The sequence below is a fragment of the Nerophis ophidion genome, linkage group LG28, assembly GCF_033978795.1.
Source record: "Nerophis ophidion isolate RoL-2023_Sa linkage group LG28, RoL_Noph_v1.0, whole genome shotgun sequence".
Taxonomy (NCBI): Eukaryota; Metazoa; Chordata; class Actinopteri; order Syngnathiformes; family Syngnathidae; genus Nerophis; species Nerophis ophidion.
In genome coordinates this window covers 31,113,876-31,131,375 of record NC_084638.1, presented here as the reverse complement: position 1 = coordinate 31,131,375, position 17,500 = coordinate 31,113,876, and the positions used below count along the sequence as shown (strand labels likewise).

Genomic DNA, 17,500 nt, shown 5'->3' with positions numbered 1-17,500 from the left:
GGAGCAGTGTGAAGTGCCCTCTTGCCTCAAAAGCTCCACCATTATCCAAGCCTCAAAGAGGGGGTTTAAAAATGTTTTTGTTTTTTTTTGGCATGAAAAAGGGAGTTTTTTTAGGTTGGTGCACTAATTGTAAATGTATCTTGTGTTTTTATGTTGATTTAATAAAAACAATTTAAAATAAAAAAAATAATAAAAAATGATTCTGCGGCCCGGCACCAATCGAGCTGCGGCCCGGTGGTTGGGGGTGTGGGGTTTTAATTTTTATTTTTTTTTGGGTCATGAAAACGGGAAGTTTTTTGGGTTGGTGCACTAATTGTAAGTGTATCTTGTGTTTTTATGTTGATTTAATAACAACAATTTAAAATAAAAAAAATAATGAAAAATTATCCTGCGGCCCGGCACCAATCGAGCTGCGGCCCGGTGGTTGGGGGTGTGGGGTTTTAAATTTTAATTTTTTTTTGGTCATGAAAAAGGGAGTTTTTTTAGGTTGGTGCACTAATTGTAAATGTATCTTGTGTTTTTATGTTGATTTAATAACAACAATTTAAAATAAAAAAAATTATGAAAAATTATCCTGCGGCCCGGCACCAATCGAGCTGCGGCCCGGTGGTTGGGGGTGTGGGGTTTTAAATTTTTATTTTTTTTTGGTCATGAAAAAGGGAGTTTTTTTAGGTTGGTGCACTAATTGTAAATGTATCTTGTGTTTTTATGTTGATTTAATAAAAACAATTTAAAATAAAAAAAATAATAAAAATTGATTCTGCGGCCCGGCACCAATCGAGCTGCGGCCCGGTGGTTGGGGGTGTGGGGTTTTAATTTTTTTTTTTTTTTTGGTCATGAAAACGGGAAGTTTTTTGGGTTGGTGCACTAATTGTAAGTGTATCTTGTGTTTTTATGTTGATTTAATAACAACAATTTAAAATAAAAAAAATAATGAAAAATTATCCTGCGGCCCGGCACCAATCGAGCTGCGGCCCGGTGGTTGGGGGTGTGGGGTTTTAAATTTTTATTTTTTTTTGGTCATGAAAAAGGGAGTTTTTTTAGGTTGGTACACTAATTGTAAATGTATCTTGTGTTTTTATGTTGATTTAATAAAAACAATTTAAAATAAAAAAAATAATAAAAAATTATTCTGCGGCCCGGCACCAATCGAGCTGCGGCCCGGTGGTTGGGGGTGTGGGGTTTTAAATTTATTTTTTTTTTGGTCATGAAAACGGGAGGTTTTTTAGGTTGGTGCACTAATTGTAAGTGTATCTTGTGTTTTTTATGTTGATTTAATAACAACAATTTAAAATAAAAAAAATTATGAAAAATTATTCTGCGGCCCGGCACCAATCGAGCTGCGGCCCGGTGGTTGGGGGTGTGGGGTTTTAAATTTTTTTTTTTTTTTTGGTCATGAAAAAGGGAGGTTTTTTGGGTTGGTGCACTAATTGTAAGTGTATCTTGTGTTTTTTATGTTGATTTGATAAAAATAAAAAAATCTATTAAAAATTATTCTGCAGCCTGGCACCAATCGAGCCGCGACCCAGTGGTTGTGGGGGTGTTTTTAAAAAAAAAATGTTGTCATGAAAAGGGGAGTTTTTTGGGGTTGGTGCACTAGTTGTAAGTGTATCTGGTGTTTTTTATGTTGATTTAATAAAAAAAACAATTAAAATAAAAAAAATTAATTAAAAATTATTCTGCGGCCCGGCACCAATCGAGCCGCGGCCCAGTGGTTGTGGGGGTGTTTTTAAAAAAAAAATGTTGTCATGAAAAGGGGAGTTTTTTTGGGTTGGTGCACTAATTGTAAGTGTATCTGGTGTTTTTTATGTTGATTTAACAAAGAAAACAATTAAGATAAAAAAATTTTTTAAATTATTCTGCGGCCTGGCACCAATCGAGCCGCGGCCCGCTGGTTGTGGGGGTGTTTTTTTAATTTTATTTTTTATTTTTTATTTTCGTCATGAAAAAGGGAGGTTTTTTGTGTTGGTGCAATAATTGTAAGTGTATCTTGTGTTTTTTGTGTTGATTTGATAAAAAAAAAGAATTAAAAAAAAATCTATTAAAAATAATTCTGCAGCCTGGCACCAATCGAGCCGCGGCCCGGTGGTTGTGGGGGTGTTTTTTAAAAATGTTTTTAATTTTTTTTTGTCATGAAAAAGGGAGTTTTTTGGGGGTTGGTGCACTAGTTGTAAGTGTATCTTGTGTTTTTTATGTTGATTTAATAAAAAAAAAAATTAAAATAAAAAAAATTCATTAAAAATTATTCTGCGGCCCGGCACCAATCGAGCCGCGGCCCAGTGGTTGTGGGGGTGTTTTAAAAAAAAAATGTTGTCATGAAAAGGGGAGTTTTTTTGGGTTGGTGCACTAATTGTAAGTGTATCTGGTGTTTTTTATGTTGATTTAACAAAGAAAACAATTAAGATAAAAAAAATAATTAAAAATTATTCTGCGGCCTGGCACCAATCGAGCCGCGGCCCGGTGGTTGTGGGGGTGTTTTTTTAATTTAATTTTTTATTTTTGTGTTGGTGCACTAATTGTAAGTGTATCTTGTGTTTTTTGTGTTGATTTGATAAAAAAAAATAAAAATAAAAAAATCTATTAAAAATTATTCTGCAGCCTGGCACCAATCGAGCCGCGGCCCGGTGGTTGTGGGGGTGTTTTTTAAAAATGTTTTTAATTTTTTTTTGTCATGAAAAAGGGAGTTTTTTTGGGGTTGGTGCACTAGTTGTAAGTGTATCTGGTGTTTTTTTATGTTGATTTAATAAAAAAAACAATTAAAATTAAAAAAATTCATTAAAAATTATTCTGCGGCCCGGCACCAATCGAGCCGCGGCCCAGTGGTTGTGGGGGTGTTTTAAAAAAAAATGTTGTCATGAAAAGGGGAGTTTTTTTGGGTTGGTGCACTAATTGTAAGTGTATCTGGTGTTTTTTATGTTGATTTAACAAAGAAAACAATTAAGATTAAAAAAATAATTAAAAATGATTCTGCGGCCTGGCACCAATCGAGCCGCGGCCCGGTGGTTGTGGGGGTGTTTTTTTAATTTAATTTTTTATTTTTTATTTTTGTCATGAAAAAGGGAGGTTTTTTGTGTTGGTGCACTAATTGTAAGTGTATCTTGTGTTTTTTATGTTGATTTGATAAAAAAAAAGAATAAAAAAAAAATCTATTAAAAATAATTCTGCAGCCTGGCACCAATCGAGCCGCGGCCCGGTGGTTGTGGGGGTGTTTTTTAAAAATGTTTTTAATTTTTTTTTGTCATGAAAAAGGGAGTTTTTTGGGGGTTGGTGCACTAGTTGTAAGTGTATCTTGTGTTTTTTATGTTGATTTAATTAAAAAAAAAATTAAAATAAAAAAAATTCATTAAAAATTATTCTGCGGCCCGGCACCAATCGAGCCGCGGCCCAGTGGTTGTGGGGGTGTTTTAAAAAAAAAATGTTGTCATGAAAAGGGGAGTTTTTTTGGGTTGGTGCACTAATTGTAAGTGTATCTGGTGTTTTTTATGTTGATTTAACAAAGAAAACAATTAAGATAAAAAAAATAATTAAAAATTATTCTGCGGCCTGGCACCAATCGAGCCGCGGCCCGGTGGTTGTGGGGGGTGTTTTTTTAATTAAATTTTTTATTTTTGTGTTGGTGCACTAATTGTAAGTGTATCTTGTGTTTTTTGTGTTGATTTGATTAAAACAAATAAAAATAAAAAAATCTATTAAAAATTATTCTGCAGCCTGGCACCAATCGAGCCACGGCCCGGTGGTTGTGGGGGTGTTTTTTAAAAATGTTTTTAATTTTTTTTTGTCATGAAAAAGGGAGTTTTTTGGGGGTTGGTGCACTAGTTGTAAGTGTATATTGTGTTTTTTATGTTGATTTAATAAAAATAAAAAATTAAAATAAAAAAAATTCATTAAAAATTATTCTGCGGCCCGGCACCAATCGAGCCGCGGCCCAGTGGTTGTGGGGGTGTTTTAAAAAAAAAATGTTGTCATGAAAAGGGGAGTTTTTTTGGGTTGGTGCACTAATTGTAAGTGTATCTGGTGTTTTTTATGTTGATTTAACAAAGAAAACAATTAAGATAAAAAAAATAATTAAAAATTATTCTGCGGCCTGGCACCAATCGAGCCGCGGCCCGGTGGTTGTGGGGGTGTTTTTTTAATTTAATTTTTTATTTTTGTGTTGGTGCACTAATTGTAAGTGTATCTTGTGTTTTTTGTGTTGATTTGATAAAAAAAAATAAAAATAAAAAAATCTATTAAAAATTATTCTGCAGCCTGGCACCAATCGAGCCGCGGCCCGGTGGTTGTGGGGGTGTTTTTTAAAAATGTTTTTAATTTTTTTTTGTCATGAAAAAGGGAGTTTTTTGGGGGTTGGTGCACTAGTTGTAAGTGTATCTTGTGTTTTTTATGTTGATTTAATAAAAAAAACAATTAAAATAAAAAAAATTCATTAAAAATTATTCTGCGGCCCGGCACCAATCGAGCCGCGGCCCAGTGGTTGTGGGGGTGTTTTAAAAAAAAATGTTGTCATGAAAAGGGGAGTTTTTTTGGGTTGGTGCACTAATTTTAAGTGTATCTGGTGTTTTTTATGTTGATTTAACAAAGAAAACAATTAAGATAAAAAAAATAATTAAAAATTATTCTGCGGCCTGGCACCAATCGAGCCGCGGCCCGCTGGTTGTGGGGGTGTTTTTTTAATTTTATTTTTTATTTTTTATTTTTGTCATGAAAAAGGGAGGTTTTTTGTGTTGGTGCAATAATTGTAAGTGTATCTTGTGTTTTTTATGTTGATTTGATAAAAAAAAAGAATTAAAAAAAAATCTATTAAAAATAATTCTGCAGCCTGGCACCAATCGAGCCGTGGCCCGGTGGTTGTGGGGGTGTTTTTTAAAAATGTTTTTAATTTTTTTTTGTCATGAAAAAGGGAGTTTTTTGGGGGTTGGTGCACTAGTTGTAAGTGTATCTTGTGTTTTTTTATGTTGATTTAATAAAAAAAAAAATTAAAATAAAAAAAATTCATTAAAAATTATTCTGCGGCCCGGCACCAATCGAGCCGTGGCCCAGTGGTTGTGGGGGTGTTTTAAAAAAAAAATGTTGTCATGAAAAGGGGAGTTTTTTTGGGTTGGTGCACTAATTGTAAGTGTATCTGGTGTTTTTTATGTTGATTTAACAAAGAAAACAATTAAGATAAAAAAAATTCATTAAAAATTATTCTGCGGCCTGGCACCAATCGAGCCGCGGCCCGCTGGTTGTGGGGGTGTTTTTTAATTTAATTTTTTATTTTTTATTTTTGTCATGAAAAAGGGAGGTTTTTTGTGTTGGTGCAATAATTGTAAGTGTATCTTGTGTTTTTTATGTTGATTTGATAAAAAAAAAAATTAAAATAAAAAAAATTCATTAAAAATTATTCTGCGGCCCGGCACCAATCGAGCCGCGGCCCAGTGGTTGTGGGGGTGTTTTAAAAAAAAATTGTTGTCATGAAAAGGGGAGTTTTTTTGGGTTGGTGCACTAGTTGTAAGTGTATCTGGTGTTTTTTATGTTGATTTAACAAAGAAAACAATTAAGATAAAAAAAATAATTAAAAATTATTGTGCGGCCTGGCACCAATCGAGCCGCGGCCCAGTGGTTGTGGGGGTGTTTTTAAAAAAAAAAATGTTGTCATGAAAAGGGGAGTTTTTTTGGGTTGGTGCACTAATTGTAAGTGTATCTGGTGTTTTTTATGTTGATTTAACAAAGAAAACAATTAAGATAAAAAAAATAATTAAAAATTATTCTGCGGCCTGGCACCAATCGAGCCGCGGCCCGCTGGTTGTGGGGGTGTTTTTTTAATTTTATTTTTTATTTTTTATTTTTGTCATGAAAAAGGGAGGTTTTTTGTGTTGGTGCAATAATTGTAAGTGTATCTTGTGTTTTTTATGTTGATTTGATAAAAAAAAAGAATTAAAAAAAAATCTATTAAAAATAATTCTGCAGCCTGGCACCAATCGAGCCGCGGCCCGGTGGTTGTGGGGGTGTTTTTTAAAAATGTTTTTAATTTTTTTTTGTCATGAAAAAGGGAGTTTTTTGGGGGTTGGTGCACTAGTTGTAAGTGTATCTTGTGTTTTTTATGTTGATTTAATAAAAAAAAAAAAATTAAAATAAAAAAAATTCATTAAAAATTATTCTGCGGCCCGGCACCAATCGAGCCGCGGCCCAGTGGTTGTGGGGGTGTTTTAAAAAAAAAATGTTGTCATGAAAAGGGGAGTTTTTTTGGGTTGGTGCACTAATTGTAAGTGTATCTGGTGTTTTTTATGTTGATTTAACAAAGAAAACAATTAAGATAAAAAAAATAATTAAAAATTATTCTGCGGCCTGGCACCAATCGAGCCGCGGCCCGGTGGTTGTGGGGGTGTTTTTTTAATTAAATTGTTTATTTTTGTGTTGGTGCACTAATTGTAAGTGTATCTTGTGTTTTTTGTGTTGATTTGATAAAAAAAAATAAAAATAAAAAAATCTATTAAAAATTATTCTGCAGCCTGGCACCAATCGAGCCGCGGCCTGGTGGTTGTGGGGGTGTTTTTTAAAAATGTTTTAAATTTTTTTTGTCATGAAAAAGGGAGTTTTTTTGGGGTTGGTGCACTAGTTGTAAGAGTATCTGGTGTTTTTTATGTTGATTTAATAAAAAAAAAAATTAAAATAAAAAAAATTCATTAAAAATTATTCTGCGGCCCGGCACCAATCGAGCCGCGGCCCAGTGGTTGTGGGGGTGTTTTAAAAAAAAAATGTTGTCATGAAAAGGGGAGTTTTTTTGGGTTGGTGCACTAATTGTAAGTGTATCTGGTGTTTTTTATGTTGATTTAACAAAGAAAACAATTAAGATAAAAAAAATAATTAAAAATTATTCTGCGGCCTGGCACCAATCGAGCCGCGGCCCGGTGGTTGTGGGGGTGTTTTTTTAATTTAATTTTTTATTTTTGTGTTGGTGCACTAATTGTAAGTGTATCTTGTGTTTTTTGTGTTGATTTGATAAAAAAAAATAAAAATAAAAAAATCTATTAAAAATTATTCTGCGGCCCGGCACCAATCGAGCCGCGGCCCAGTGGTTGTGGGGGTGTTTTAAAAAAAAATGTTGTCATGAAAAGGGGAGTTTTTTTGGGTTGGTGCACTAATTGTAAGTGTATCTGGTGTTTTTTATGTTGATTTAACAAAGAAAACAATTAAGATAAAAAAAATAATTAAAAATTATTCTGCGGCCTGGCACCAATCGAGCCGCGGCCCGCTGGTTGTGGGGGTGTTTTTTTAATTTAATTTTTATTTTATTTTTTTGTCATGAAAAAGGGAGTTTTTTTGTGTTGGTGCAATAATTCTAAGTGTATCTTGTGTCTTTTATGTTGATTTAATAAAAATAAAAAAAATAAAAAAATTTATAAAAAATTATTCTGCGGCCCGGTACCAATCGAGCCGCGGCCCAGTGGTTGGGGGGGAGTGTTTTTAAAAAAAAAACATATTTTTTTGTCATGAAAAAGGGACTTTTTTTTGGGTTGGTGCACTAATTGTAAGTGTATCTTGTGTTTTTTATGTTGATTTGATAAAAAAATAAAAAAATGTAAATGTTTATAAAAAATTATTCTGCGCCCCGGTACTAATTGAGCCGCGGCCTGGTGGTTGGGGACCACTGCTCTAACACCCAGTAAAATTTACATTTTTGTGGGACATTCTTCCTCTCCACACAGTTTCTGCTTGTATGCGCTTTGTGTGTGCATTTTGACACAGTCAACAACATGCACCTTGTCTCTGGACTTCACAGACCCACAGCAGCATTCAGGTGGGGGGAAAAAAAAGGGACCTGTATTTTCATATTTTTTTCAAAGACTGCGTGGTATCGTTATAGTTCATTTGTACCCTAGTACTTTATTTGTACCGCTACATCAAGTCTTTCAGAGAGAACTGGAAAGTTGTTTTTCTTTTTCATTATGTGGTGAGTCAAATTTTCTTTTTATCACAAACTGTGAATGTGAGTGTGAATGTTGTCTATCTGTGTTGGCCCTGCGATGAGGTGGCGACTTGTCCAGGGTGTACACCGCCTTCCGCCTGATTGTAGCTGAGATAGGCGCCAGCGCCCCCCGCCACCCCAAAAGGGAATAAGCGGTAGAAAATGGATGGATGGATGAAAAATAGTTTTTTCATCTTTTCATCCCGTGTGTGTCCTATTGCAGTGGTCCCCAACGTTTTTGTAGCTGCGGACTGGTCAACGCTTGATAATTTATCCCGTGGCCCGTCGGGGGGGGATAGTTTTTTGTTTTTTTTGTCATGAAAAAGGGAGGTTTTTTGGGTTGGTGCACTAATTGTAAGTGTATTCTGTGTTTTTTTATGGTGATTTAATAAAAAAATAAAAAAATATATTTTTTGACAAAATGAATAAAAAAAATTTCTGCGGCCCGGTACCAATTGAGCCACGGCCGCGGCCCGGTGGTTGGGGACCAGTGAGCTACAGTGTGTAGTGAGTTATTTTTGTAGGCCAAAATGCGTCCGTTCTCCCTTTTCTGTCTACACACTGTGCCTGCTTGTAAGTACTCTGTGATTGTGTGCTCGTCTGCTCGTAAACCAGCAATGTCACGATGTGACTTCAATGCGGGCGCCGAGGGGTGCGAGACCGGTACGTTTCAGAGACGGTATCGTACCGAAAGTTATTAATTTGTATCGCTGTACTATACCAGTACCAGTATACCGTACAACCCTACCCAGCACACAGGAAGTTGGTGTCAGTGGATCACCAACTTCCTGACTGACAGGATCTATCTATTGATCTGCCCGGTTGCCTGTATCGGAGTGAATTGAAAGTAAAATTTTACTTAAGGAAACTGAACCTTGACGTGTGTGCCTAGCGCACACACTCTCCTCCACTCTCGCTCTTCAGGCCTGTACCACATGACATCATTAAAGGGGAACATTATCAGCAGACCTATGTAAGCGTCAATATATACCTTGATGTTGCAGAAAAAAGACCATATGTTTTTTTAACCGATTTCCGAACTCTAAAAGGGTGAATTTGGCGATTGAAACGCCTTTCAATTGTTCGCTGTCGGAGCCATGACCTTTCACCCGTGACGTCACAACGGGAAGCAATCCGCCATTTTCCCAAACACATTACACACACAATTCAAATCAGCTCTGTTATTTTCCGTTTTTTCGACTGTTTTCCGTACCTTGGAGACATCATGCCTCGTTAGTGTGTTGTCGGAGGGTGTAACAACACCAGTTGACTTACGTGGAGTGTGCTAATCAGACATATTTGCTCACGGCATGACTGGAAGCTAATCGATGCCAACATGTTATTTAGACTAACTTTATGTACATATTGCATCATTATCCAGCCTTTCCCTCCACCCACATTTAATGCCAAACAAACACATACCAATCTAATCCCTCCACCCACATTTAATGCCAAACAAACACATACCAATCTACAGATTCAAGTTGCACCAGTGGTCAAAAGAAGTCCCTCGTTTGTTCTGCACACTTTACCGACGATAGCGATGCTACGACAGAGATGGCACAGAGATGTGTGGATATCCTGCGACACTCAAAGCAGATGCATTTCCAACGATAAAGTCAACGAAATCACAGAGGTTAGTTTTGTTGATGTTATTGACTTATGTGCCAATCAGACATATTTGCTCACGGCATGACTGGAAGCTAATCGATGCTAACATGCTACTTAGGCTAGCTGTATGTACATATTGCATCATTATGCCTCATTTGTAGCTATATTTGCATGCAGCCTTTCCCTCCACCCACATTTAATGCCAAACAAACACATAACAATCGACAGATTCAAGTTGCACCACTGGTCAAAAGATGCAAAGGTCCCTCGTTTGTTCTGCACACTTTACCGATGATAGCGATGCTATGACAGAGACGTGTGGATATCCAGCGACACTCATAGCAGATGCATTTCCAACGATAAAGTCAACGAAATCACAAAGGTGAGTTTTGTTGATGTTGTTGACCTATGTGCTAATCAGACATATTTGCTCAGGGCATGACTGGAAGCTAATCGATGCTAACATGCTATTTAGGCAAGCTTTATGTACATATTGCATTATTATGCCTCATTTGTAGCTATATTTGCATTCAGCCTTTCCCTCCATCCACATTTAATGCCAAACAAACACATACCAATCGACGGATTCAAGTTGCACCAGTGGTCAAAAGATGCGAAAGTCCCTCGTTTGTTCTGCACACTTTATCGACGATAGCGATGCTACGACAAATATGTGTGGATATCCTGCGACACTCAAAGCAGATGCATTTCCAAAGATAAAGTCAACGAAATCACAAAGGTGAGTTTTGTTGATGTTATTGACTTATGTGCTAATCAGACATACTTGCTCACGGCATGACTGCAAGCTAATTGATGCCAACATGCTATTTAGACTAACTTTATGTACATATTGCATCATTATGTCTCATGTGTAGCTATATTTGCATCCAGCCTTTCCCTCCACCCACATTTAATGCCAAACAAACACATACCAATCTACAGATTCAAGTTGCACCAGTGGTCAAAAGAAGTCCCTCGTTTGTTCTGCACACTTTACCGACGATAGCGATGCTACGACAGAGATGGCACAGAGATGTGTGGATATCCTGCGACACTCAAAGCAGATGCATTTCCAACGATAAAGTCAACGAAATCACAAAGGTTAGTTTTGTTGATGTTATTGACTTATGTGCTAATCAGACATATTTGCTCACGGCATGACTGGAAGCTAATCGATGCTAACATGCTACTTAGGCTAGCTGTATGTACATATTGCATCATTATGCCTCATTTGTAGCTATATTTGCATGCAGCCTTTCCCTCCACCCACATTTAATGCCAAACAAACACATAACAATCGACAGATTCAAGTTGCACCAGTGGTCAAAAGAAGTCCCTCGTTTGTTCTGCACACTTTACCGACGATAGCGATGCTACGACAGAGATGGCACAGAGATGTGTGGATATCCTGCGACACTCAAAGCAGATGCATTTCCAACGATAAAGTCAACGAAATCACAAAGGTTAGTTTTGTTGATGTTATTGACTTATGTGCCAATCAGACATATTTGCTCACGGCATGACTGGAAGCTAATCGATGCCAACATGTTATTTAGACTAACTTTATGTACATATTGCATCATTATGTCTCATGTGTAGCTATATTTGCATCCAGCCTTTCCCTCCACCCACATTTAATGCCAAACAAACACATACCAATCTACAGATTCAAGTTGCACCAGTGGTCAAAAGAAGTCCCTCGTTTGTTCTGCACACTTTACCGACGATAGCGATGCTACGACAGAGATGGCACAGAGATGTGTGGATATCCTGCGACACTCAAAGCAGATGCATTTCCAACGATAAAGTCAACGAAATCACAAAGGTTAGTTTTGTTGATGTTATTGACTTATGTGCCAATCAGACATATTTGCTCACGGCATGACTGGAAGCTAATCGATGCCAACATGTTATTTAGACTAACTTTATGTACATATTGCATCATTATGTCTCATGTGTAGCTATATTTGCATCCAGCCTTTCCCTCCACCCACATTTAATGCCAAACAAACACATACCAATCTACAGATTCAAGTTGCACCAGTGGTCAAAAGAAGTCCCTCGTTTGTTCTGCACACTTTACCGACGATAGCGATGCTACGACAGAGATGGCACAGAGATGTGTGGATATCCTGCGACACTCAAAGCAGATGCATTTCCAACGATAAAGTCAACGAAATCACAAAGGTTAGTTTTGTTGATGTTATTGACTTATGTGCTAATCAGACATATTTGCTCACGGCATGACTGGAAGCTAATCGATGCTAACATGCTACTTAGGCTAGCTGTATGTACATATTGCATCATTATGCCTCATTTGTAGCTATATTTGCATGCAGCCTTTCCCTCCACCCACATTTAATGCCAAACAAACACATAACAATCGACAGATTCAAGTTGCACCACTGGTCAAAAGATGCAAAGGTCCCTCGTTTGTTCTGCACACTTTACCGATGGATAGCGATGCTACGACAAAGACGTGTGGATATCCTGCGACACTCAAAGCAGATGCATTTCCAACGATAAAGTCAACGAAATCACAAAGGTTAGTTTTGTTGATGTTATTGACTTATGTGCCAATCAGACATATTTGCTCACGGCATGACTGGAAGCTAATCGATGCCAACATGTTATTTAGACTAACTTTATGTACATATTGCATCATTATGTCTCATGTGTAGCTATATTTGCATCCAGCCTTTCCCTCCACCCACATTTAATGCCAAACAAACACATACCAATCTACAGATTCAAGTTGCACCAGTGGTCAAAAGAAGTCCCTCGTTTGTTCTGCACACTTTACCGACGATAGCGATGCTACGACAGAGATGGCACAGAGATGTGTGGATATCCTGCGACACTCAAAGCAGATGCATTTCCAACGATAAAGTCAACGAAATCACAAAGGTTAGTTTTGTTGATGTTATTGACTTATGTGCCAATCAGACATATTTGCTCACGGCATGACTGGAAGCTAATCGATGCCAACATGTTATTTAGACTAACTTTATGTACATATTGCATCATTATGTCTCATGTGTAGCTATATTTGCATCCAGCCTTTCCCTCCACCCACATTTAATGCCAAACAAACACATACCAATCTACAGATTCAAGTTGCACCAGTGGTCAAAAGAAGTCCCTCGTTTGTTCTGCACACTTTACCGACGATAGCGATGCTACGACAGAGATGGCACAGAGATGTGTGGATATCCTGCGACACTCAAAGCAGATGCATTTCCAACGATAAAGTCAACGAAATCACAAAGGTTAGTTTTGTTGATGTTATTGACTTATGTGCTAATCAGACATATTTGCTCACGGCATGACTGGAAGCTAATCGATGCTAACATGCTACTTAGGCTAGCTGTATGTACATATTGCATCATTATGCCTCATTTGTAGCTATATTTGCATGCAGCCTTTCCCTCCACCCACATTTAATGCCAAACAAACACATAACAATCGACAGATTCAAGTTGCACCACTGGTCAAAAGATGCAAAGGTCCCTCGTTTGTTCTGCACACTTTACCGATGGATAGCGATGCTACGACAAAGACGTGTGGATATCCTGCGACACTCATAGCAGATGCATTTCCAACGATAAAGTCAACGAAATCACAAAGGTGAGTTTTGTTGATGTTGTTGACCTATGTGCTAATCAGAAATATTTGCTCACGGCATGAGTGGAAGCTAATCGATGCTAACATGCTATTTAGGCTACCTGTATGTACATATTGCATCATTATGCCTCATTTGTAGCTGTATTTGCATCCAGCCTTTCCCTCCACCCACATTTAATGTCAAACAAACACATAACAATCGACAGATTCAAGTTGCACCAGTGGTCAAAAGATGCGAAAGTCCCTCGTTTGTTCTGCACACTTTACCGATGATAGCGATGCTACGACAAAGATGTGTGGATATCCTGCGACACTCAAAGCAGATGCATTTCCAACGATAAAGTCAACGAAATCACAAAGGTGAGTTTTGTTGATGTTATTGACTTATGTGCTAATCAGACATATTTGCTCAGGGCATGACTGGAAGCTAATCGATGCTAACATGCTATTTAGGCAAGCTTTATGTACATATTGCATTATTATGCCTCATTTGTAGCTATATTTGCATTCAGCCTTTCCCTCCATCCACGTTTAATGCCAAACAAACACATACCAATCGACGGATTCAAGTTGCACCACTGGTCAAAAGATGCGAAAGTCCCTCGTTTGTTCTGCACACTTTATCGACGATAGCGATGCTACGACAAATATGTGTGGATATCCTGCGACACTCAAAGCAGATGCATTTCCAACGATAAAGTCAACGAAATCACAGAGGTTAGTTTTGTTGATGTTATTGACTTATGTGCCAATCAGACATATTTGCTCACGGCATGACTGGAAGCTAATCGATGCTAACATGCTACTTAGGCTAGCTGTATGTACATATTGCATAATTATGCCTCATTTGTAGCTATATTTGCATGCAGCCTTTCCCTCCACCCACATTTAATGCCAAACAAACACATACCAATCTACAGATTCAAGTTGCACCAGTGGTCAAAAGATGCGAAAGTCCCTCGTTTGTTCTGCACACTTTACCGATGATAGCGATGCTACGACAAAGATGTGTGGATATCCTGCGACACTCAAAGCAGATGCATTTCCAACGATAAAGTCAACCAAATCACAAAGGTGAGTTTTGTTGATGTTATTGACTTATGTGCTAATCAGACATATTTGCTCAGGGCATGACTGGAAGCTAATCGATGCTAACATGCTATTTAGGCAAGCTTTATGTACATATTGCATTATTATGCCTCATTTGTAGCTATATTTGCATTCAGCCTTTCCCTCCACCCACATTTAATGCCAAACAAACACATACCAATCGACGGATTCCAGTTGCACCAGTGGTCAAAAGATGCAAAAGTCCCTCGTTTGTTCTGCACACTTTACCGACGATAGCGATGCTACGACAGAGATGGCAAGAATGTGTGGATATCCCGCGACACTCAATGCAGATGCATTTACAACGATAAAGTCAACGAAATCACAAAGGTGAGTTTTGTTGATGTAATTGACTTATGTGCTAATCAGACATATTTGCTCACGGCATGACTGGAAGCTAATCGATGTTAACATGCTATTTAGGCTAGCTGTATGTACATATTGCATCATTATGCCTCATTTGTAGCTATATTTGCATCCAGCCTTTCCCTCCACCCACATTTAATGCCAAACAAACACATACCAATCGACGGATTCAAGTTGCACCAGTGGTCAAATGATGCGAAAGTCCCTTGTTTGTTCTGCACAGTTTACGGACGATAGCGATGCTACGACAGAGATGGCACAGAGATGTGTGGATATCCTGCGACACTCAAAGCAGATGCATTTCCAACGATAAAGTCAACAAAATCACAAAGGTGAGTTTTGTTGATGTTATTGACTTATGTGCTAATCAGACATATTTGCTCACGCCATGAGTGGAAGCTAATCAATGCTAACATGCTATTTAGGCTAGCTGTATGTACATATTGCATCATTATGCCTCATTTGTAGCTATATTTGCATCCAGCTTTTCCCTCCACCCATATTTAATGCCAAACAAACACATACCAATCGTTGGTTAGAAGGCGATGGCCGAATTCGTCCTTGCTTCCTCCCGTGCCGCTGTCTGTCGTGATATGGCTCGATAGCTTCAGTTTCTTCTTCAATTTCGTTTTCGCTATCTGCCTCCACACTCCAACCATCCGTTTCAATACATGCGTAATCTGTTGAATCGCTTGAGCCGCTAAAATCCGAGTCTGAATCCGAGCTAATGTCGCTATATCTTTCTGTTCTATCCGCAATGTTTGTTTCTGTTGGCTTCACGCAGTGACGTCACAGGAGAATAGACGGGCAGCTATAACGACGGTTAAAACCAGGCACTTTGAAGAAGTTTTTCGGGATATTGCGTGATGGGTAAAATTTTGAGAAAAACTTCGAAAAATAAAATAAGCCATTGGGAACTGATTTTTATTGGTTTTAACCCTTCAGAAATTGTGATAATGTTCCCCTTTAATAATGATATACGTATGAATATAAATAACACAGGGTGCTTTCATTGTGTTTCTCTTCTTTTTACAGAGTGAAGGCCAATTCTAAGGTCTCCTTATTCTGCTAAAAGGAGGGAAAATATTCTCGAGCAAAAGACATGCATGTACAATCTGTATATCATTCTGTCCATCCATTGGCATCCACACGATGTCTTACTTACTCAGGTAGATAAAGTAGGGTGCGATGATGCTGCCTACCCTGCAGGCCATGGAGCAGGCGCCTATGGCCGTGTTCCTCAGTACGGTCGGGTAGATTTCTACAGAGTACGCGTAGACGAGCGCAAACGCCAACGTCAGGGCAAACTTCCCCGCCATCTCCAGAGCGATGGCGAGGGAGATCAGGTCTGCGGTGCAAAGTAAATGCTCAGATGGTGAGGTAAGCCATTTGCATTCATGTCTTCGGTCAACGTTGGGAAGTTCCTACCTGCCGGAATGAGCTGGATGACCAGAAGGAAGAATGCCGCCGCGAAGAGACTGGAGGAGAGGGTCAGCCGCCGGGAGCAGCAGCGGAACATGAGCCAAGACATCACGTAAGCGGGAATCTCCACGACGGCCGACAGGAAACAGTTAAAGTAGGCATCGCCGTGAAGGTTGGACGTGTTGAGGGAGAGAGCGAGGTAAGTGATGGCCACTGTGTTCCTGCGGGACATCAAGGGAAAACTGTAGTAAACTGCGAAAACTGATATCTACCGTATTTTTCGGATTATAAATCGCTCTGGAGTATGCATCGCACCCGACGAAAATGCATAATAAAGAAGGAAAAATATATACGTCGCACTAAGCAGGGGTCACCAACCTTTTTGACACCAAGAGCTACTTCTTGGGTACTGATTAATGCGAAGGGCTACCAGTTTGATACACACTTAAATAAATTGCCAGAAATAGCCAATTTGCTCAATTTACCTTTGATAAATATATATATATATATATATATATCTGTGTTGGCCCTGCGATGAGGTGGCGACTTGTCCAGGGTGTACCCCGCCTTCCGCCCGATTGTAGCTGAGATAGGCGCCAGCGCCCCCTGCGACCCCGAAAGGGAATAAGCGGTAGAAAATGGATGGATGGATATATATACATATATATTATATATATAAAAAGGGTATTTCTGTCTGTCATTCCGTCGTACATTTTTTTTTTTCCTTTTACGGAAGGTTTTTTGTAGAGAATAAATAATGAAAAAAACACTTCATTTAACGGTTTAAAAGAGGAGAAAACAGGAAAAAAATTTAAATAAAATTTTGAAACAGTTTATCTTCAATTAGGAAGAAGAAGAGAAAAACTAGCTAATTCGAATCTTTTTGAAAAAAAAAAAAAAATTATATAACATCATTAGTAATTTTTCCTGATTAAGATTAATTTTAGAATTTTGATGACTTGTTTTAAATAGGTTAAAATCCAATCTGCATTTTGTTAGAATATATAACAAATTGGACCAAGCTATATTTCTAACAAAGACAAATCATTATTTCTTCTAGATTTTCCAGAACAAAAAATGTAAAAGAAATTCAAAAGACTTTGAAATAAGATTTATATTTGATTCTAAAGACTTTCTAGATTTGCCGGAATATTTTTTTTTAATTTTAATCATAATAAGTCTGAAGAAATATTTCACAAATATTCTTCGTCGAAAAAAAAAGAAGCTAAAATGAAGATTTAAATTAAAATCTATTTATTATTCTTTACAATAAAAAAAAAAAAATACTTGAACATTGATTTACATTGTCAGGAAAGAGGAAGGAATTTAAAAGGTAAAAAGGTATATGTGTTTAAAAATCCTAAAATCATTTTTAAGGTTGTATTTTTTTCTCCAACATTGTCTTTCTGAAAGTTATAGGAA

General features: G+C 37.8%; 1 protein-coding gene across 2 annotated transcripts in view; it reads right to left on the bottom strand.

The window, feature by feature from the left end:
* Positions 1-17,500, bottom strand: part of LOC133545681 (solute carrier family 22 member 4-like) — a 145,246-nt gene that overhangs the window by 5,278 nt on the left and 122,468 nt on the right. For both annotated transcript variants that reach the window (XM_061891486.1, XM_061891487.1), the window contains 2 exons: positions 16,085-16,299; positions 15,822-16,004 (listed from right to left, as the gene is read on the bottom strand). In XM_061891486.1, the coding sequence (XP_061747470.1) occupies positions 15,822-16,004; positions 16,085-16,299 (398 nt within the window). The remainder of the gene's footprint in view (positions 1-15,821; positions 16,005-16,084; positions 16,300-17,500) is intronic.